At 40.6% G+C, this 24,151-nt stretch overlaps 1 protein-coding gene across 1 annotated transcript; it reads left to right on the top strand.

The window, feature by feature from the left end:
• Positions 1–853: 853 nt before the first annotated feature.
• Positions 854–18,808, top strand: SLC10A2 (solute carrier family 10 member 2). The gene is made up of 6 exons (XM_032402458.1): positions 854–1,410; positions 7,649–7,767; positions 11,756–11,844; positions 12,949–13,124; positions 15,666–15,823; positions 18,524–18,808. Exons 1-6 carry the CDS (start codon positions 1,034–1,036, stop codon positions 18,649–18,651), a joined length of 1,047 nt encoding a protein of 348 aa, XP_032258349.1. The 5' UTR covers positions 854–1,033; the 3' UTR covers positions 18,652–18,808.
• Positions 18,809–24,151: the final 5,343 nt, after the last annotated feature.

Below are 24,151 nucleotides of genomic sequence, written 5' to 3' on the forward strand. Positions count from 1 at the left end.
ACAGGAACAATCTCTCCTCTACCTTTTTTTTTATCTTCCTTACACACCGAGTACAGTTTTCCACCTATAATGAGGTTGACTATTTGACATTTACAAAAATCAACCTCCCTTGGAACCTCCAACCACCACCCCCACCAAAAAAAAAAAAATCTGATTTCAATTCCTGACTCCAAGCACAAAGAGCTCCTGTCACTCTGACCTAATTCTCTGAGGTTCATCCCTCTAAATAACTGTATTGTCTCTATCTAAAACAGCACTTTGTTACCATGGCGACACACACATAATCGCTTGTGTAATTGAGGGTGGCTCTACTAGTCAGCCCCCTTCCCACCAGACAACATAGAAAACATTCTACCCTCCTGCATGTTACTCTCCCATAGGTTTGCAACGAGGCCCTACATGTTTCTCAAACTTACATATACTTTATGAACACTATAGACCAATAGGAGCAGACCGATCGTTACGGTAGGAAGATGATTTGGGGGAGGAAATTGGAGGTCTGGGTCCCAGTTCAGAGCCTGACACTATTTTGCAATTTAACTTGGCATAGGACACTCGACTTTTCAGGACCCAAGCCCTCCCTATTTAAAGAGAGGTGAGGGAACAACGTGCTGGCTTAACCCTCCAATGTTCTGTCATTTTCTGAGTTGTTTCTAAGTGTCACTTAACTGACATTAGTTAAAAAACCTTCCCAGCATTAAACATTAACACAGCTCTTTTTCTATGGTGAGGTTCATCATCATGCCAATAAATGATTAATTATAATTCTCTGACCGGACCAATAATTTAGCAGGACTCGTATGATTCATAACTTGTGCTGTGTTGTAATGTTACCTCTGAAAACTGACTTACTAGCATTTATTGTTTTTTATTGCCTCTCCCAGGTGGCTTTTGAAAGAGAAAACCAAGTGACACATGTTTAAGAAGGGTTTAAAAGTTGGCCGTGGTTGGATTAGGCATTATTAATCTAGTGAGGAGCAGAAGATTAGTACTTCTGTGGACTTCTGTGGCCATCTGAGCAGCAAATCCAGCAATGAATAACTCAACGGGCTGTTCGGCTAATGCAACAGTGTGTGATGGTGCATCCTGTGTGGTAACTAAGAAAAATTTCAATGAGATTCTCAGTGTGGTACTGAGTACTGTCTTGACCATCCTCTTGGCTATGGTGATGTTCTCCATGGGATGCAATGTGGAAATCAAGAAATTCCTAGGACACATAAAGCGGCCATGGGGCATATGTGTCGGCTTCCTCTGTCAGTTTGGAATCATGCCCCTCACAGGATTCATCCTGTCAGTGGTCTTTGACATCCTCCCCATCCAAGGAGTGGTGGTACTCATCATGGGATGCTGTCCCGGAGGAAGCTCCTCCAATATCTTGGCCTATTGGGTCGATGGCGACATGGACTTGAGGTAAGATATCTAAACCTCTGCATACTGCAATCACATTGAATTAATCTTTTTAGAAGCCTGTGTCACTGTGATGTCCATCTGATCTCCCACTGATCTAGGGTACAACTGAGGAATTAAACAGAAGAGAAGAAATGGATTCACTCGCCTTCCTGTACAACTGCTTAGCTACTGGAATTTGGGGGTTACACTTTGTATTTGTGCTTTTTAATCTCGCTCAGCTAACAGGGAGTTGGATAATTGCTGTTTATCTTTGGGAAAAGATTCAAAGTTTTTCAAAAAAGAAATTCTTTCCGAGCCGCAAGTGTACCTGAGAAAGTTTTCCTTGTTGGTACCAGAAAAAAAAAAGAACAAAACAAACCAACCTTTCTCTGTGGTGATGAGAAGCTCTGAGTGCAATCATGAAATCAAATTGTTCATTAAACAGTAGAATCTGTGCTGAGACAATGGTCAACTCCACAAATATAGCCAGTTCTTTGAACAAGCTTTTTCCCGAACAAGCCTAAAGAAGAATTTGTACATTTGCTTCACTTCTACTGGCATCAAAAGGAAAAGAAAAAAAAACCTACAGCAGCTTTTTTTTAATTATGCTTACCTTACTATAAACAGAAAATGGTTTCTCTGCTTCCCACAGAGTAATCTAAATTGCAATGTTTGCCCAATTCATCCCATGCCAGTCTGAACTAGCACTGAGGGAAAAAAAATTAATGGAAATAAGACGAAGCATTAATGTGATGAGACTGAGAATTTTAATGCTTTAAGTTGAATAGAAAAATGTTTTTTTCCTTACCTGACAATTCCTCATTTCCTGGGAAAGGTATGCATTTCTGCAAAGCCTCCAGGTGTTAATGTAACGAGTGCTTATTAAATACTATACAGGAGGCAATCAGCTCTGTTAATCACCAGCTACTATACTCAGAAGAGAGAAGCTTAAGGTATAGAGATGTAACCACTGCAAAATGTAAAACTGTATTCCATGTTGATCCGGTGCCTACTGAGCAACTGGGAGCCTGCCATCTCATCTCAGCTGGTGCTGATCCTCCCAAAGCTTTAGAAAAGCCGTACAAACTATGTGTCTGCACTTCACATATTTTTCACTTAAGGAAATACCATATCCTCCTTGTAAGGGATTTTTTTCCCTAAGGAAGTCCTATAATGAACAAAGGATGGCAAGCGTTGTTCAGGTTTAGTTAATCTGTGAACCACCACATAGCAATAAGGTCCTTTTAGACTTCAACTTAGTTTGATCCGGACATAAGCACTCAGAGGTGACAATTCTCAAAGCCAGCACCCACTACACCAAGGGGAGTGACCTGAATTGAATATGGGACTTTGACATCTGCCAAACAACTTTTATATAATATCTGTAACTTTCCAGCAAAATGGAAGAGTCTTCTACCTCAAGATAATGCCACATGTGTAATCATTTTGTAAGATGGGAAAAGTATGCGTGATGCTTATTTGGCCGTTGAAACAGCTTTCTTTCTGCAGGCTAAAACTGTAGGGCCCTAATCTAAAAGCTGCAACTTACACTTTTCTGTGGCCTTAAGGAAATCTTATTTGTCTTGAAACAGATGACTATGTAATCCTATCTACCTCATACAACAATTCCTGTAAAAAATAAAAATATTAAAAAATAAGAACCAAAGTAGAATTTGAAACCTTGGTAGAAAACATCCAGCTGAATCAGTATACATGAATCGTTCAGCAAGTCAGAATTATCCCCGAATGGGATATATGGCATTGAAATTTTTAATTTTCGTTCTAGAACGTGTGTACTCCACAGATCCCCCTTGTCTTGCAATAAGAAAATAACACCAACGGCTCTCCGGTCCAGCAGTCACCTTGTTAGCAATTCCACCTATCCAGAACTCAAACAAGACCCAGTAAAAGACTCTGCACAGCACAAATAAATCCTGCTTCATCTCATAAATGTTCCTTACATGGACCTTCTTGATCTCCTAAGCCTAGAGCTCTGCTGGGCTATTTCCCAGCACCAAGGATGACAATAAGAAGTGGGGGCAGGGAACGAGGCACCAGAGGGGCAGGCCTGTGTCTTACAGCAGCACGTGGCCCAGAAAGCCTGGCCTCAAGAGAGAAGACCCAAAATGCCTACAAAACAAAGAAGGCAACTCACCAGACCAGCAGCCTCTGCATCACTTAGTCTAGAGCCCAACAGCTCTGTAAACACAACCACCCAGAGGACATTGCTGTATTGTAGCGAGGAATAACCCCTATCACAATGGCTCATAATCATTGAAAGGAGTTAAATTAGGCCACTATGTAAGATGATGACATTACGCATCACATATGTTAAAGGAAAACTGTTCGAATTATTTCTTTAAAGCAAATTAAGAGATTATCACCTCAGCTATTGGGAAACAGTTTTCCAACCCTTTCTATTCTTCTGGAGTCAATTCTGTCCTCTAAGAACTTAACCTTCTCCACTTCCACTGGAACTCCAGAAACGGCAGCCAAGATATGATTGTTTATACCAACAGGTATCTGTACTGCTTACTAGTTGCTCGAACAGATACCACACAATGCCAGCAAAACTACTCCATCTACATCAACTTTCCTGGATGTGGTTTCTGGGAGAAGAAACTAAATCATCCTCCCCCCGCGCCAGTGCCCCCTGTCCCCCCCTCAGCCCAGTGTCTCCCCACACACCTTTGTCTCCCCCTCTCCCCCTCATCACCCTACCATTTCTTCTGAACCTGGGGAGCCATTGCATTTTGCAATCTCTAGTGAAAAACAACAACAACAACAACAAAGCAGACAGTTTTCCTTAACAAAATTATAGACCTTGCTCATTGAAATATAGCAGGTGATATTTCAGCTCCTTCTCAGATCACTCCAGCCTAGAAAATTGTTGCAGGAATCTGATTAGTGTACAGGTATTTTCCCCTGGTCTAGATGTGCTGTGGGTATCCTATGCACAAAATGTTTCTGGGAGAAATGAAGGTGACAATTGTGGCAGGACCCATAGTTCAGGGGACACAGAGAGGTCTGCCTCCTTCGTGTCTGCTGTATTCCCAGAGATCCCCCGTTTTCAAACCTCCTTTCTTAGCAAAGACCTCAGCCATACCATGCAAGGACTTTTCCTTCTCATTTTCCTTTCTTTGACTTCTTCTTTGGGGAATACTTGTTTGTGCATCCTTCCTTCCACATCCCCCAATTCCTTCACTACCATCTATTAGCTACATTCCCCTTAACTAGTTTCTAGTGTTAATAGTTTCTGGATTTTCCTTCCACATCCTTTGTTCTCTGGCTAAAGATTGTTGCATTTTTCATCTTCCAGGTCCATTTTCATGGTTATTTCAGTTGTTCAAGATCCCCAAACCTCTGGCTTATCACAAATTTGAAGCAACCTCTCCCATTTAAATCACATAAATGTCCAGTTCCTCTCTACTCTAAGAACTAACCTAACAGTATTTTTCTGTTTTTCCCCTCTAAGTAACCAAGTTCTGTTTCTCTCATGTAACATTTATTTTTATTTTACTAGGTAGTATTGACTAGGCACTATTAGGAGTCATACACAGTACCAGTATTCCACATACATTGGTGTATGTAACCCTCAAGATAATCCTCTTAAGGTCAGTACTATTATTTTCTGCCTTTGACAGATGATAAAATTAAGGCTCATAACCTCCACCAAAGTCACAAAGGCAGTATGTGTCAGAATCAGATTCAGACCCAGACCTATCCACTTATCCCGATCCAGACTCTTAATCTCTGTTCAGCATTGTTTCTATCACTTACCACACCCCCAGTTTCTAGCACTACCTGTATACACTTTGTCCTGATCTTTCAAATTTGGTGTTTCACTTCTAATATGATAGTCTTTGCATTCCTCATCACTGATGTCACCAAATTCCTCAACATTTACTGAATTCTCATTTATTGTTTTTATTTCTTAAAACGAAAAAAAAAACACTTATCCCTGGCGGTTTATAGAGCTAAAGCCAAAAATTGCAGACAAGAGAACTTTTTGCTTTTATTACGTTTTTCCTCATTCCAATATAAACTCATGGTAGTATTTCTATTGTTGACATCTATGCTTCTTGTAAAATTTCAGATTTCATTCATTTAAAATGATTTTTTTTATTTTGCTAATCTATTCCCCTACATCGCTCCCTAAAATTATTACCTGTGAATTGTTTTTCATCTCATTTTGAGTGGTTTGATATTATTCTCATATTAGTTCAAATGGCATCAACTTCCAGGCCATCTAGTCTCTTGTACTTCTGCAAAGCCTCACGGTCAAGGTGGCCCACTAAAGCTAGACCATTCCCTTCCCCAACTGCTGACTTGTCCTTCCTCATGGTCTTCAAGAAACTACTCTTGCCAAACTCAAACCATGACACAACTTCATAAATTGCCTTAGCAATAATTCAAAATTGAAGCTTTCCCAATGAAATTTGAAAGAACAAAGAGATAAGCAGACTTCTTCTAAACGTTGTTCTCATAGTTTAAAACGAAAAACTCTTGGCCTTCTCTTTGCTAAACGATCCAGGTAGTGAACACTGCTCCCTTCGTGCACCCCCCTCCTGTCCTCTCCACTCTGGAAAGTACATCGGACATACTGAAATAAAAGTGATTTCATTATGGCGATTACCTTAAATCCATTCTAATTTATTTTTTAAATAAAAGATAAAAAAGAGAATGTCAAAGGAAGGGAGAGAGTTTACAAACTCCAGTATTTTAATTGTAAGTAGGACTATTTATGAAAAGTATTATTCTGGTTTTGGATTCTGCCTTAGCATCCCTTTTTTGTATCTAAATTAAGTTAACCTGTCACCATAATAGATGGTACTTCTTGGAAATGTTTTACATACATCTCTAGCATTGGTTGGTGTTATACTATTTTAGCTCCACTAAGTATTTTTTTCCTAAAATCTTTAAACACATTTTAAGTGAAGTCATCCCCAGTTTAAAAAAAAAAAAAAAAGGTTATTAGGGAAGTTAAGCCCCCTGATAAACATTACTGCCCTGACCCTTTTTTTTCCTGCCAAAACTGCACTTAGATATATTAAAACGAAATTCTCACCTCTAGCTGTTTTCCTTAGCACTGTGTAGTGTGGGTTGTTGGTGTTTGTGGGGGGCAGCTGGAGGAGGGTGGGGGCACAGGTGATATAAATAATTTCACATTTTCCTTCAAGTCCACATATAATACAGTAACTGACTTTTAATAAGAGCTTTGCATTATTCTAAGTACTGGACTCACTGGGTCATTAGTCCTCACAGCCTATGAGGTGGCAACAATTTTATCTTCATTTCACAGATAAGGAAACTGGCAAAAGGAAGTCAAGTAAATTACCCAAAGAACGTAGTACTTATGCAATAAGTGGCCACACTTGCTTCCAACCCAGGCAGGGTCTGACTTAAATGTCTGGCCCAAAGATTTAACAGCTCAGTTCCCCAGGAGCAGAATGTGCCTCTGTACACATGGTCCTTTAACGGGACCACGAAGACCCACTACCCAAAAACCTCTCTTCCGTCCACTGTCACACTGTTGAAAATAACACCATTCTGTATAATTTCTTCCACGTCAAAAGCCAAAGTCCACTTACCCAGCCAGGTCTGCTCACTAAAACACAGATGCTCTCAGGAGGAATAGTACCAACCCCTGGTTCTTCTGAACACACATTTGGTAAATTTCTTAGCCGAAATAGAATCCAGGCCTCCCCTGCCTGCTTGAATATTTTCATTCCTTTTTTAAGTCAGCTTCCTCTTTCTCAAGCCACAGGCATTGGGGCAATCTGTCTGCCTTCAAAAAAGACCCTGAGGCCCCCTCCCTTGGACATGTGCTCTCCCCCAAGGGCCCAGGGAGGCCCATCTCAGTACAGACAGACACGGCATAGCCCCTAAAGTTTGGGCTGGTATAGATGTGTTTGCTCTTGTCTGATTAGAGGTCCACAGGGTGGCGTGTCCAAGCACCTTGTACCTTTTTAAATAATGAATTGAAACAGGCATTAACTATCTTCTCTGATCCTCGAGAACCCATGGGGAGGGAGGAACGACCCAAGACAAAGTAGAAAAACAAACCCGGATCTCAGCATTTTGCCCAAGGCCAGGACCTGCACAAAGACGGGCACGTGTCAGTGTCCTTCCATCAGCCTAGATGCTGCTGCCGCCGGAACGTCTTTTGCGGGACTTCCTAATCACGAATTGCACCATGAAGCAAGCTCTCCCCCTAGAAAGCCCAGGTGGATGAATCAACCTGCCCGTTTCCTTTCAGCATCAGCATGACGACATGCTCCACGCTGCTTGCCCTGGGAATGATGCCGCTGTGCCTCTTTATCTATACCAAAATGTGGGTCGACTCTGGGACGATCATCATTCCCTTTGATAGCATAGGTAAGTAAGTCATCCCTCCGCTAGCGTTCTGAATATCCCCCTCCTATTCTCTGTTTATCTTCAGGCCAGGCTCAGACCCAGCTCATATTTACCTCTTGCATATTTATCTCATTACAAGTCACGCCTGCGTTTCAATGCAGGTTGGCAGAATCTAAATGCCAAACCTTGACCCCAAGGGAGAACTTGCTTTTCCTCCATTGAAATCAGCAGGAAGAGGGGCTGACTTAAAGGAAGCCAAGATTGCTGGGGCACAAGAGACTCTGTCCTTTCCTCAACCCACAGTACAATTAGTTCATGGGAACGTGAGTTTGCTCCCAGACCCTCAGATGGAAGAAGTATTAAAAAAAAAATTCCACTAATGATTTAAAATTAGGGCACCTAGTAAGCAATCGTGAGTGTTGCACTGGGAAACTACCAGAGGAAACATTGTAGATAACACTCGATTGTGAGTGCCGTCTTGATTCAGAAGGTGATTTACTTCCACAGTCTCTATACCATGCCCTAGGAGTCAAGTCTGCGAGTCAGGACTCTATCTCCACTCATTTTGCTCCCAGATGTTCACCCCCACCCCAAAGGGGCTGTTTTTCTGTTTCTGGGACAACAGATGACAGCGGGAAATTAAGTCGTTTGTGTTACATGGGATCAAGGGTAAGATGAGACAGTTCCTGGCCTTCCCAAACCAGGCATTTCCCACAGAGCTGTAGTCATAAAAGATGAGATACGGGTGAGATAGTACATATTACCAAGTACGTGGCACACTGCGTAGTCATTATTCAGCTGACAGGCTGCCTCAGGAGGTGTGGGTGTCCACTGAAGGGAGCTTAGTGTAAATGAAGCTAAGCGACGACTCAGAAGGATATTTGTAAAGGAATTCCTGTTGGCATGGGAAGCTGCATCTAAAAATCCTTCCCATTTCTACGAAAGATTCTTTCTGTGATAAAAACGGGATTGGGGTCTACACAACTAAATTAGAGCAAACTTTGAAAACACTAATTGGGGACGACTTGTATCGACAGAAATACTCAATATGGGATTTCTCTGCACAAGGCCCTTCTAGTGATCTGGGGAACTCCTTCATACCAGATATAATCTCCTGCAAACAGGTTTTAGGGTGACCCTGCAGAATTAATCACCTGCTATGCCTCAGGCTCCTTAACTCTCAGTCTGCTCCCTGGGAGAGCATCTTCAAGTCAAACAATGTAGACTGCTTGCGTGGTGTGCATTGTAGGTCTCTCAAAGAACCTGTTGAGTAAGGAGTTTAATTCTGTATTACTTATTGTTTTAAAAAATAATTTAAGCTTTTAAAATATTCTCCTCTAGAAATTCATTCCTGTCTGGAAAACATTCCATGGCAATATCGAATAATTCGAACTATAGTATGAATGACTTACGGCACATCCTTTAATGTGAATAAATTTTGAAAGGAAAAGAACATGAGAAAGAGTAATTAGCACCTCAGTGGAGGTAAAGGTCATCAGAAAAAAGGTCAGGGCAAAAAAGAAAGAAAATAGAAAAAAAAAGCGGGGGGAAAGATTAAAAACTTTTTAATGAGTTTGAAAAACAAAGATTTAACTGTGCTTATTCACCATTTTGCCCAGGCTTATTTTCCAACCTAACCTTCTTGCTGTTGGTTTGTCCGGCCCTTTAAGAAAACAAACAACCTAATTACTTCACACGTTGTTCTCACTACTTTTTAGATGGGGAAGTTAAGGCCCAGGGTAACGGTTTAATTTGTCCCAGCTGAGCCGTGAGCTGGAAGTGCCCCCCCGCCCCGGGCTGCGCATGCTCTCTGTGGACAGGACTGCCAAGCCCAGGCTCCACACGATACCCACCTAGCTCTGAAGGGGCAACACTCTCGCTGAGCCCTTCCCATGGGGGCGTCTGGGTGGAGGAGGGCGGCTGCAGAGCTGGCACCCCTGAACACAGCTGCAGCAGGTGGCCGTCCCTGCCCCGCCTCCGCTGTCTCTTGGAGGGTGTCTAGCACCATGAACTATGCACCTGCCTTATCACCTAATTCCCATGGCAGCAGCGTGAGCTAGAGGTAATCTACCCACTTCACAAACGGGGAAACCAGAGTGCAGAGGGGCTGGACAGTTTGCATCGTCCCCACAGTCTGTAAGGTTCCACTCTGAGTCGATCTGGCCCCACGACCACCCCGTGACTGCCCGCCTCTCGCTTTTATCCACCTTTCCTTCCTCCCATATGTGCTCTGTGAACTCGATTAAGGCCCAGTTATGGTTCACATGGTGTAACCACAAGCAGATGCTTTCCGGTCTAATTGGACAGGCATTTGAGAAGGGGCGGGGGGGAGGGGGGGTACAGGCACTTAAGGAAGAGGGAAAACAGCCCTGAGAAGGAAAGAGAATCTTTACCCCACTAGGGAGTCAAGAGACACACCAACCCACCTCTCCAGATGGGAGCCACACACTCTGAGCAGGAGGGAGGGCAAAGAGTGTCTTTTCCGGTCAAGTTCTAGTCCTGGAAAAACTGTCCCTGGCCTCATCTGGTCAGGAGAGGAAACACAATTTGGGCAGGTGGTCCTGCTTGCATGCTTATCCTGTAGCCTTGGGCTGCTTGGAGGAGATAAAGACTCTTAGCATGAGGGGCCCGACCATGGTGGGGGGTGGGGGGCAGGGAGGTCGCTCCTTTCACAGAGCCAACACATTTAAAATATATAGTACCCAAGCCTAACCACACTGCCATTCCAAGCACAGTATTTGCACCGATTTAAGCTACCATACTACAATCAATGCGTATCAAGATGGTTTTAATTTAAGGCCTACAAACTTCACAAAATTTAGGGAATAGTCTGGACACCCTGGGGAGGAAGTCTCCTCCCAAAGTATCAGGATGTAAGGATACCCAAAGGGGATTTTTCTAGGGGCTCTCACCAGCACATCTATCAACGACTCTTCCATATCCTGTGTTCCACCATTTTCTCCCCATCCTGTCCTCCCATCTTTCTATTTTTCCTGCTGTAGATATTCCTGGCCATGACTTAATCCCTTTGAATAATTTCTGGGAAAAAGTAACTGCTGACCTTTACATTGCCAGGAGGACCAGAAGAAATTATGTTTTCATCACTGTTGTGTTCATTTTAAATTCATATTTACAGCCCTGAAATCTAGAATCCATTTTCCAGTCTTCATTGAATCTACTCCAATGCTAAGCAAAAACCACTCTCAAAATCTCATTATTCAATTCCACTTTCTCCTACTGCTTTAAAAGGATATTTGAAAAAGAAACAGCCCATCCAAAGTTCAAAGTTGTTGGTACTATATTATATAAAAGCAGTGATTGGACCAATGAGTGTTAAGTAACATGGAGAAACAAACCACCTGTCATGGGAACAGCAGTAAATTTAACACAGGGAAATTGAAGTATGACTCTTTTATCTGGCTGGGTGAGCACGTTCTTGCAAAGAATTATAATTACTTGAGAAGTCGCCAAATATATTTATTATCTCACAGAAAATTTAAAGCATGCTTTTCAACCTCTTCTCTCACCTCTCTGCTCTAGATTTGAATAACCAAGCTTGGTCTGAGCCAGAAGTCATTAGCCCATGGAATGCCTGGAGAATTTTGAACTTTTTGTTTTATTTCTACTACTAGGAAGTAACAGGGAGATGTAAAATATCTGTGTGTACCCCCACAAACATACACACAAACTTTAAAAAGGTATTTTTCCTAGGATATAAAGATCCAAAGACCAAAGAAGCCAAGATTCTGACAAATTGAAACTAAAAAGTGTCAGTATAAAGAGCGCTAAAAAAGGATTCATATCATCCATATTATCAATGCTCTGACAGTAATACGAAATTATTTACTGGAGTGGGTAAAGATGGAGAGTTTTGTTGTTTTGCTTGAGTCTGTTTTGTGTATTCGAGAAGGGAGACTGATCAAGCTTTTATCGAGCTGCTTACTCTTTTGTTTTCCTCTCTCCTGTGCTCTGTGTTCTGCTGATGAAATGCCTCTTCTGTCATATTTAGGTACATCTTTGGTCGCTCTTGTTGTTCCTATTTCCATTGGAATGTTTGTTAATCACAAATGGCCCCAAAAAGCCAAGATCATACTTAAGGTAAGTGTCCCATGCCATAGGTTGCAAAGTCAAATGCTCCACAGTGTGAGTTCCAATAATAGGTCTATTCCAGCCACTAAATTGGTTTTCTCATTATATTATAAACCTCCATCTAGGGGGACTTGACATTGTTAGATATGCTGTCCACTCTTCTAGAACACCCGTCCCAGTCCCATCTACAGGGCAGAATTCTATGCCCACTTAGAGATACCCAACTCAAACACCGCCTCCTGCTTTCCCCTACCCTGTACTCCCACAGCGCTTGGCTCTGATCTCTGTTCTGTGGGTCTGTATTATAAAATAGACCTAGAGAGCTGTTTTTGAAAATAGATCATATGTTTCTTATCTCTGAATCCATATGGCCAGTTCAGCACCTGGCATCTGGTAGATATTAGTACCCATTAGTAATTGGTAATCATTCATTCCCCTTTGCCAACTGTATTCTAGTGAGGTGAGATGGATATGGATAAAAGTGGTATAGAAAGACACAGAGGATATAAATCCAGACATTAATACAGATAAAGATATAGATAGGTATAGATGTAGACATACATACATCCCACTGATCAGGACACAAAATAAGCTAGCCGGTGTTCTTTGTTCCTCTGGACCCCCCCCAAAAAAAAAGTTATAATCTCCATTTTTTTTAATGTGAAAAGGAGAAAACAGTAACAACAGTGGTTTTGTTTGCATACGCTTTTTTAACTTTTGTAGAGTTTTATATCCTTTTTCTCACTATCATCATCATGAAAGGTGTCTAAGGCAAGATTTTATCCTCAGTTATAGATGAAGAAAGCAGAACTAAGAGAAGTTGTGTGACTCACCGAAGGAAGGAGAGCAGGAAGAATTGGATCTGGAGGCCAGGTCTTCCAGTTCATGCTGACTGGGTTTTTTTCCTCTCCAACAAGGATAATTTGCAAGCTAGAACATCTTCTTCAGGCTAATGGAGCGTGGACATTAGAGGTCCTGCTATTTTCTTAAAAATGAGAACCTAGGACAAGCACCAGAGTTTCTGGTGGGCTGACCACAGTCATCAGGAGAGCAATACACAGCACGGTGACTTCACTATCACAACTGTTGGGTCTGCTTGTGTCTTCCTTCCAGATCGGATCCATTGTGGGCATAATCCTTATCGTGCTCGTAGCTGTCGTTGGAGGAATCCTATACCAGAGTGCCTGGATCATCGCTCCCAAACTGTGGATCATAGGAACACTATTTCCTTTGGCCGGATACTCTCTAGGGTTTTTACTGGCCAGAATAGCTGGTCAGCCCTGGCACAGGTATGGTGCTTTGGTAAATCAGACTGGGAATTTTCTTCCATAATAGCTGTAGTATGCACTTGTTGGGGCTGCTGTAGGGAAGTACCCCAAACAGGGCGGTTTAAGCAACAGAAATCTATTGTCTTACAGTTCTGGAAATTAGAAGTCCAAAAATCAGCATGCCAGCAGTATGGTTCCTTCTGAGGGATATGAGGGGGAATCTGTCCCAGACCTGTCTCCTTGGTTTAAAGATGGCTGTTTTCACATTGTCTTTTTTCTATGAGTGTCTCTGTGTCCAAATTTCCCCTTATGATAAGGACACCAGTCATATTGGATTAGGGCCTACCCTAATCACTTTACCTTAACTAAGTATATTTACGATGACCCTATTTCCAAATAAGGTCACATTCTGAGGTCCTGGGCATTAGGACTTTAGCATGTGCATTTGGGAGGACAAAATTCAACCCATAACAACTGTGAACACTGATAACAAATTCAAAATCTTTCACCTATAATAACATTCACCCCATTTCTGAATATGTCATTATATAGACTCATTCATTCCTAAATTATACAAGCCCCCCAGAAAGAAAATACTGACCACCTCTCTGTTCAAATGCTTGGGGACCATTCCCCACACAATGCAGATTGAGCCCTTCCAATGTCTCCCATTCTTATTCTCTAAGCAGAATAACTTCAGCAAGAGCACTTAGGCTGGCCTTGTCACACACAAGGGCTCCTCCAGCCAGCAGCAGGATGGACTCATCATTCCAAGGCACTGATAGTAGAACTGGGGTTAGCATGTGTGAGTCTGGTACTGAGTAGAAACTTTTCCTCTCCTACCAGCCCATGTGAATCCATGGGCAGAAAGAAAAGAAGGTGTCAGCATTGGAGTGTATATGAGGTTGGGAAAGAGATGAGCAGCACCGGGTAGTTGGGAGTGTTACATGTCGTCAGGCCGACCTAGGACTACCACTTACTGATCTTGGGACCTCAGGACAAGCGCTCACTCTTCCTCTGACTTTTCTCACCTGTAGAATAGGGGCAATAACACCTACATGGCAGATTTTTTATCAAGATTTAGTCAGAAAAACAAATCCAACTTAAAAATAAAGGAACTCTAACAAATACTCTATCTTGAGTGTTTTCTCAGCCCCTGCTCTGTGCTCTGCACTGTTACCAAGGGCATAATTGAAAAGAGTGAAATAAGCCCACTTTGAATTTATGGAACACTAACATAAATGATCCTGCTCTCTTCATATCTGCATTTTTTATTTATAAATATCTGCTTTAAATGTATATGTATTATTTAATATGTAATTTCATTTATATTGAATATATTACTTATTAATACAGATTATGACATAATATAAATATTGTCTTTATATATAAGGATATATACATACATATACACACATATATACATATATATACACATATATAAAGATATACATGAACATATAATATATATAGACATACCCATATAGATCTATTCTACTCCTCAGGGGCCAAATAAGCTAGTCGGTGTTCTTTGTTTCTCTGGACAAAAACAAATGTTATAATCTCTAAATTTTTTTTAAAGATTTTATTTATTTATTTGAGAGAGAGAGAATGTGAGACAGAGAGCACGAGAGGGAAGAGGGTCAGAGGGAGAAGCAGACCCCCCACTGAGCAGGGAGCCCGATGTGGGACTCGATCCCGGGACTCCAGGATCATGACCTGAGCCGAAGGCAGTCGCTTAACCAACTGAGCCACCCAGGCGCCCTCTAAATTTTTTTTTAATGAGAAAACAGTAACAACAGTGGTTTTGTTCGCATATGCTTTTTAACTTTTGTAGAGTTTTATATCCCTTTTCTCATTATCATAACAATCATAAAAGGTGACTAGGGAGGGCGCCTGGGTGGCTTAGTCGGTTAAGCATCCCACTCTCAATTTCGGTTCAGGTCATGATCTCAGGGACCTGGGATCGAGCCCACATTGGGCTCCCTGCTCTACGGGGAGTCTGCTTGTCTCCGTCTCCCTCTGCCCCTCTCCCACCAGCTCTCGCGCTCTCTGTCTCTCTAATGGAAGGATAAATCTTTAAAAAGAAGAAAAGGTAACTAGGGCAAGATTTTATCTATGTATATATAGAGAACACTTATGTAGTATATAATAATACATACTAAAGTTATATATCTATGTAGTTTAAGTAAAAGTACATGTTGAATAAATGTATACATTAAAAGCAGATATAAATATATACACATATATGTGCTTGCTCTCATTATATCTGCTTTTTTTGAGAGAGAGAGCTCATGTGCACATGCATGAAGTGAGAAGAGGGGGAGGAGCAGAGGGAGAGGGAGAGAGAGAATCTTCAGCAGGCTCCACAACCAGCACGGAGCCCTATGGGGCTCGATCTCATGACCCTGAGATCATGACCTGAGCCAAAATCAAGAGTCAGACGCTTAACCGACTGAGCCACCCAGGCGCTCCCACATTATATCTGCTTCCAATGTTATACAATAACAAAGCAAAAAATACTGACAATAAAAGCATAAATCCTCTTAACATGTCTCGTAGATGCCGGACAGTTGCTTTGGAAACGGGGATGCAGAACTCTCAGCTGTGCTCCACCATCGTGCAGCTCTCCTTCACCCAGGAGGAGCTCAACCTCGTGTTTACCTTCCCGCTCATCTACAGCATCTTTCAGCTTGCCTTTGCAGCAATATTCTTAGGAAGTAAGGAATAATGCTAATCACATGTCGCTGATAATGTTCCTCTTTGAGAAATCCTCGAGTTGCTAAGATGGCATTTTTTGTGGTGGTGAATTATATAAGTTAAATTCCCTTTTTCTGGCAGTAAAATAAATGGGTGGATAAAGCCACCTATAATGTTATCATGACTTCCCAACTGCTGATGAGAAGATTGCAATTTTATCAGAAGGTTCTAGTAAAAATTATTTATTTTTATATATTTTATATATTTACATATATTTACATATATTTTATATTTATGTATTTTATATATTTGTTATTTTTAAATAAAAAGTAATAGAAGTCGATTCTCTCCACCAACTTTCTTTTTCTCAGTAATTAGGAAGGCATATTAACCTGTTAGGACCATTTTATTGTGTGTTTTTCTACATGCTTCCAGGAACCTCAAACTGGTCATTTTTTCCAGATCATCATCTTGTTATGCTTTGTAAATATAGGATATTTATCCAGAACAGTGGTATACAAGGGATATTTATCAGGCTAAGTTATACTGGAAGACAGACATGTGCATGTGCATGTGTGCATATACTAAGTAATATCCATGTAATTGAAACAGTTAAAGCAAACACGTTCCTTATTTCAAGTCCTAGGGATAGCTAACCTGATTTTTAATTTTCCTCTACTGTAGCATCAGCTCTGATCCTCAGCCCCTGCCACCTGCTGGCCTTCACCTAGTTAAAGCTTTCCTTACATTTTGTTCTCCAAGGACTGATATGTTTAACCTCTATTTTTAAACTGTATTTTTTTTTTCTAAATAAAGACTGATGTCTTAAGCTCGTTGATTTTTAAGGGAGGTTATATAGTGAAGGTGAAAGACACAAATAATGGGAATGGTAAGTTATAGAATGCCTGGAGGTCCAGTGTTATTTGGGTTTGGTTTTACTTTTGTACTTCGCTCCAATAGGTATTGCACTTGCCTGTGGGCACTAATCCTTCTCTGCATTACTGTCTAGAACGCTGTTGTCAAAACAAAGTTTTCCTTCTTGTATAAGACTCTCTGGATCCGTTCAAAACTTTCCACTGATTTATCACTCACACAGGAGACAGGGGTCCATGGCCTAATTACCTTGTTGCCATGTGTGATAGACATGCACCCAATTTGGTACACCTTGAGAGTTTTCCAAAGAATTAGCTAGTGATGTCTACTAGAAAGCCAGAGAAAACAGACTGGTTGATAGAACGATTAAGTGAATTTACTAGTTGAATAACTAACTCAAAAGGGACTCATAGATAAGCTGAAGGAATGATGGGAAGGCAGGTACTGGTATTGGTCTTATGCTTTCCCACATTTTTATCAGCAAGAATACAGGTGAGGAAGTCATGTTTATTAATTACATGCAATGCCTGGAAACATTTTGGTAAAGGGATTAGAAGTCTAAATATTTTGGAACAAGGAAAGGAGGACTGGGAAGGGACAGAGGGAGGAAGAGAGGAAGGACAGAAGGAAGGAAGGAAGGGAGGTAGGGAGGGAGGAAGGGAAGGAGGGAAAGAAAAGAAAGAAGGAAAGAAGAGAATAAAAAATTTGATTAAATAAAATAAGTGGTGTGTGTTGAAGAAATCCCAGCTGAAAACAGTTTATAATAAAACTGTTGGGCTATTTTAATTAACCACAAGCTCCAGTCAATAGATTCAATAGCTCAGTGGCTTCAAAATTAATCTGTTGCTAAAGGGACCAACAAAGAGACATGGATCATGACATATCAAGATCTTTGGAGCTGGCCACTGTCTCTCAGCTGCGTATCATGAGAGTTAACATTTCCCGAGCAGTAACTATTTTCCCAGGGCCATACTAGGCACCTTACTATTTTACTTCATTTAATGTTCACAATTCCCCTCTGAGATAGACAATATGACTATACTTATTTTAAGTGTGAAGTTCCAATAAATAATACTTTCTCTCCCTCTATTGACTTTGGAACCAATTGAGAAGTAGAAGAAAAATCAGATATGTAGATAACAAAATAGCACTCTTATTACAGATAAAACTTACGTAGAAAATATGGCTCAAAATTGCGACCCCATGGGCTGATTCATCCCTCTCCACTGCCCCATACATGTGCACATAACACGCATATACATACATACACTGCTCATCTCCCCTTGCCAGAAAGTCTGCCCAGGTGGGCTGAGCTCACAAAGATGCTGAGAAATGGCTGCCCCTCAGAGACTAGCAGCCTCTCAGAAGAGAGGAAGGCTGATCACACATCAGCCAGGGCTCCTGCTTTGTGGGAAGGAATGAAGTCAGGGAGGGACGAAGTGTTATTCCAGCCCAAGTCCTCCCCAACAGAGAGCACTAGACCAAGGTCCTTGACACTGTGCCTTAGCATGTATCGTATTTACTGAGGACTTCAATGACTGGGACACGGTGGGTACAGATTAGGGGCCCGCTACTACTCTTGGTGGGCACCCCCTGCGGGGCTGATGCCTGCTGCAGTCATGTGAGCAAGCACCCCTGCCGTTGTGTGCCCGGTCTTCCTGAAGTACAGCCATCCCTCTCACCATGGCTGGCTGAGAACTAAAGAACGCCTTCTGCTTTCTCCAAGCAACCTGCAGCCTACAGAAAGTGCAAGCCGATTTTGAGCCGTAGATTGTAATCACTGTCCCAAGCAAGCTTGCAGCTAATTGTTATGAAAGTCCACTCACCTCCTGTGTCTTGCTTTCTAGTGTATGTGGCATACAAGAAATGTTATGGAAAAAACAACATGGAATTGCCAGAGAGCAAAGACAATGAAACGGTCTCTGAGTCATCGCTCCATAAGGTGAATGAAGGATTTCAACCAGATGAAAGGTAGACACCGAGTGGACAAAAGAGAAGACTTCTAAAGTACCTGCTTCTGTGATAACAAGATTTGTTTGTTTTGATGGGATATTGGGCAGGAAAAAGTTAAAGTGAAAATTTAAATTCCAATTGAATCCATACATTAGTTTTGGTACCAAGTGACTGGTGGTCCAAATCCTTAATGTGACAAATATTTATATATATATATACTGTCTTTGTTATCCTGAACCGGATTCTTACCCAGAACCTCATAACCCAGAGATGAGCACCTGACTTTTTATATCTTAATATAGATGCAATGAATTATTATTATTATTATAAACTGATCAAGATTTTCTTCAGTATTTATGATTGTAAAAAGATTGAAATGAACATCTTCCACTGACATATTAATTATTACTTTGAAAATGTTGCAACTTATTTATTTATATAACTTTGTAGTGTAACATGGACAAATATCTGACTTCTTGTATTAAAAAAAAAAAAATCAGCCTTCTCCAGTGACAGTCCAAAAGCAAAAATAAGAGAAAAGAGTTACTAAATAGAATTCAATCACCAAATTAGAATCAGGCCCATAACCCATCAGTGACATTATACATTGGTTGCTTTGCCTCAGGAGTCCAATGACGCCACTAGATTTTTTAGGAAAAGCAGGATTCTTTCCTACAGCTTGAATTTGACAAAGAGCTCTTCAAGCCCTAGAGAGGGATTTTCTCGAGGTTTGCCTGCAGGAGGCAGGTCTACTCAGCTCATGGGAAGGCCCTATGGTAGGCATCATGGAGCAGGGAGGTGGCAGGGCTCAGAGACTGCGGAAGTACTGGTAAAACATCCCTACTCTAGTGGGTGAATTCAGTTCCACGCGAGATGATGGGAAATGCAAGGAAAAGCAGCAGTAGTAAAGGCCTGCTTGAAATTCATGATAAGGGTCAGTTAGATGTTATCAAAAAAAGAATGAAGTCAGGGAGCCACGGGGGAAGTGAGTATTAAGCAGTATTTGAAGAAGAAGAGGACATGCCCAGGGCCCAGAAGTAGGAAGGGCACTGCCAACTGAGTTCTCTGCCTGCTGTGAGTAGATGTCCCAACAGGAAGCAGGGAGGATTTGATCAATGGCCGCAGGGTTTAATGTCAAGGGGGAAACGACTGGCCACGCGTTGGATCTAATTGAATTTCTTTTCCTTCATTCTGCAGCAATAACAGGGCACATTCTTAACTCAGATCACAGTGGTTTAGTTCTGTTTTCCATTTGGACATTTTCCCTGCCTCATAGATTTCCTTTCGAATGTCTGGGCTCCAAAGGGCCTTTTGCATTTGGATGATGTGAGTTCAGATCCTGCTGGTGTTCCTCAGCATTAAAAGAACATGAAGATCAACTCTTAGCTTTCAACAGAGGGTGAGGGAATCTGCTTTAAAAATTGTAACATTTATGCCTTTTTATATGAGGGTCACATTTACAATTGAATAAAGCTCCTATATTTTTTTTCATCATTAGACAAATATATTAAAAGGGACCAAAGATTTTTATGAAGGCCAGTAGGGGAGAGGTGGTACAGATTTTCCATTAGGGAGTTTCAAAGAATACACTTCCAATGGTGCAAAAGGAAGACTCTGGGTCTGTCTGTTAGGTACCTTCTATGCTTTCCTCATCAAACAGAAAACAGGCAGGTGTACTAAATTCACACTGTGAATTCAGATCATCATTTCAGCATACCCAGAGTCAAGGGCCTGGATGCCAGCAGCCGAAGCAAGCAGGCTTTTCCTCCCTATGGGATCCAGATATGTGAGACAAAACTTGGCTTTCTTACATGGTATGGTATCTTGTGAGTTGTGGTTTTTTTTCTAATGTGCTAGAGGGAAGAAAAATAGCTGAGCTTCGTAAAATGACAGCTCTCTATTTTTAAATGAGCTTGAAAAGCCGATTAAATTATGTATTTTATTGCCTCTACGAGTATCCTATTAAATGAATATTTTATTTTAAAGGCTTGAATAAATGAAAATAATTTTTGTAATGTTTGGTCCATTCGAGTTTTTGTGACAACTGTCAAGATTTCTTCACTGTTCAGTTGTAGAGATATAAATAAGGTGGAGTTTCTCTAATATTAAATTGTTCTCTGAAAAGTGCCTGAAAGAAACTCTTAATTAAATACTCTAATAATTAGGTCTCCCACTGATACAGATTGAGGTTGTCCCCAAGCAAATCATACTGGGGGAACATTAATCAAAGACTTAAAAACAGTGTGACAATGACAACTGATTTAAAATAATAATAAAAGTATTACATGTACTTATAAATAAGACTACCATCACCTTTTATGAAAAATTTACATATCATAGAGTAACATATATAAATATGAAAATGAATATATATGAACATATATATATTCACTATGAAAAAAATATATACACACACATATATATTTAGAGAGACACAGAGAAAGTGACTTCAATTATGGTACCAGTGCATTAAAATCTCACCAACAGGTTTGAAGAAATTCTGGATATGAGCCCCATCTGACTCCTCAAAGACATCACTCTGTTGTCCCTCTAGGAAACTTGCCTCCATTCCAGCAGGAAACAATTTATCTTTCTTGGAATATTTGACAACCCATTGCCTCTCAAGCATTTACCTCTTCAAAAACCACATTAGTTTAGCACAAGAGTCTTCATACTATGTTATGGATACTCCTGGGAGTTCATGAAATTGTCCAAGGAGTATGCAGGCATGGATAGGGAATCAGTTTCCATTTCTTCAATTTCCATATGTGTACTTTCCCAAAACTCCCCTGCTTGAGATGCCCCAGGGCTCCACTTGCCCTGGGTCGTCCCTCCCGCCTCCCCTTTCCTGGCAGGGCTCCCCCCTTGAAAAGGAAACCTACTCTAGCCACCCCTTCACCTACCCATGGTGGACAGGTCCAGAGGGAGAGACTTTTGAGCACCAACTAAAGGAATAATTCAGAATATTAGTGTCGTGAATGGCTTCTTATCTTTTTAATTGATTACGTACATATCTATTTAAGACTTCAGGACCAGGGTAATTTTTACCTGTGTTGGAATATTTTGAATATAGAAATACCATAGAGTGAGAGTGAAGACAAATTTCCATGAACATGCTAACACTTCCATCTCCAACTTTTTACACCCCCCCCCAAAAAAAGCCTCACTCTTGAGGACAATCCAAATCCATATTGGTATATTTGTTAGTATTAAAAAATGAAGTCAGATTTTTTTTTTTAAAGAAAGTCTGATTTGGCTGATTGGTGTAACAAGGGCCCCTGTTTTGTCCATTATGAAATATGTCCATATGAATGGACATATGAAAATATGTCCATTTTTCATAAATTAGATGAGCTAAATCTGCAGCTCCAAGGTTTTAAAAAATATATGTAAAACATGTGCTAATACAAAAAGCGTATTTTAAAAATAACCTAGAATATATAAAGACTCTTATAACCCAATAATAGGTAAGTCAGTCAATTTTTTAAATGAGCAAAAAGATTTGAACAAATGAGCAAAGATTGGCCATAAAGCAAATAAGCATGTGGCCATGGCAAATGAATACAGGAAAAGATGCTCAGCATCATTAATAGTTAGATAAATACAATACCACAATATGGTACTACTTAAATACCCATAAAATAGCTAAAATGAAAAATTACTGATGATAGCAAGTTTTGATGAGAATATAAACAGTAACTCCTATAGATTGCAGGTGGCACGGTCACTTTCAAAACTAATTTGCAGTTTCTTATAAAGTTAAGCATCCACTAACCACGTAACAGCAATCTCACTCCTAGATATTTAGCCAGTTACTAGAAATAAAGCACAGTAAGAGAAAGCTCAGGGGCCAGGAACTTGCAGAGGGGCTTGACTACAAGAGGCACAAGGGAACATTTTGGGGGTGATGGAAATGTTCTACATCATGACTTTGGTGGTGGTTACACAACTTCAAACACTTGTCAAAATGCATAGAACTGTACACTTTAAATTGGTGCATTTTATTCCATGTAAATTATACCATTAATAAAGCTGGTTAAAAATATTATTGTCCAAGATGTAGCAGGGAAATTCACTACATTTTTCCTGACCCTCTGAGAATATTGAGTTAAATTTGGAGCCTCTAAGTGAAAGAGTAACCGGCTCTAAGAGCTGTCAGCCAAGTCTACTAAAGCCTTTTGTTCGTATACTCCCTAGAAATTAAAAGCTCAAGTTCCAGAAACATTTTGAAAAACAGGTACTTCCAATTCTTTTCTTGCAACAAAACTGAAAAAGGTTCTCAAGGAGTTGTCAACCCTTGCATTTAAAAAAAAATGTTTTGAGGATAGACCACTGTGATTTTTTTAGCATATAACTTGGAGGAAGTTCAAATTTGAGGGGCTATAGATACCAAAAGTCCTTCCATTGTCGTCTACCTCTTTATGTGAAACAAGGTTGATCAGCACTTAAACCTAGAAAAACAAAAGAGGGGAACAAAATAGACGATGAAACTTAGGCACAGAGAGTTAAAGAACTTTCTCCATATCACACAGCAGGTAAGTGCAAAACTTGGTTTGAACTTGAGAGATTTGGCTCCATATTGTACTGTTGACCACAGTGCTACAGTGGATAATATTCGTCCACATCCATGGAATTACAAATATTTCATAAATGTGTTACTTTAGAATAAAACTCTACAGTAGAAATGGAATTAAAATATAAATTCAAGTAGAAAGAAAAAAATGTGAAATTCCCAAATATGAAAGCAGAACTTGTCCATGTTTTTTTTTTTTAATTGGACAATGGGTATCATACCCATGAGGTATGCAACTTCCATTAGATACATTTAAAAGTGATGTAACAATTTAAAATTTGCAGTATTTTTCAAGGGCACCCGGGTGGCTCAGTCGTTAAGCATCTGCCTTCGGCTCGGGTCATGGTCCCAGGGTCCTGGGATCAAGCCCCGTGTCGGGCTCCCTGCTCCGCGGGAAACCTGCTTCTCCCTCTCCCATTCCCCCTGCTTGTGTTCCCTCTCTCACTGTGTCTCTCTCTGTCAAATATATTAATAAAATCTTTTTAAAAAATAAAATAAAATTTTCAGTATTTTGAAAATTGTATTTGTAACTATTGTCAGAGATTGAATTTGCATCTATTTAATCTTATTATGAGAAATGCTAAATGTCACCTAAAAATGTACAAGGTATACATAGGTTTTTTTAAAAGTTATTTGGAGGGTATGCAATCTAGTTTCTTTTTTTTTTTTAATTCCAGTGTTCTAGCCTTCTCTTAACTTCCTAAGGATTGCTTTTAAAAGTCTGGTCAGTGTTATAAAGATGGTAGGGGAAGCTAAGGAATGATTGTCCTTTCTGGAGATAGAATAGACATGCAAACACAACCATATGTCTCAACTACAAGCATTCCTAACTTATAGACCTGGTGATTACTATAACTGGAGATGCCTTGGGTAAAAGGTCCCCCACACAAACATCTGAGGAAGCAGTGATGGTGGGCAAGAGGAGGCTAATAGTTGTAGGGAACTGTCA

Source organism: Phoca vitulina, unplaced genomic scaffold (genome assembly GCF_004348235.1).
Source record: "Phoca vitulina isolate PV1807 unplaced genomic scaffold, GSC_HSeal_1.0 scaffold5, whole genome shotgun sequence".
Classification (NCBI taxonomy): Eukaryota; Metazoa; Chordata; class Mammalia; order Carnivora; family Phocidae; genus Phoca; species Phoca vitulina.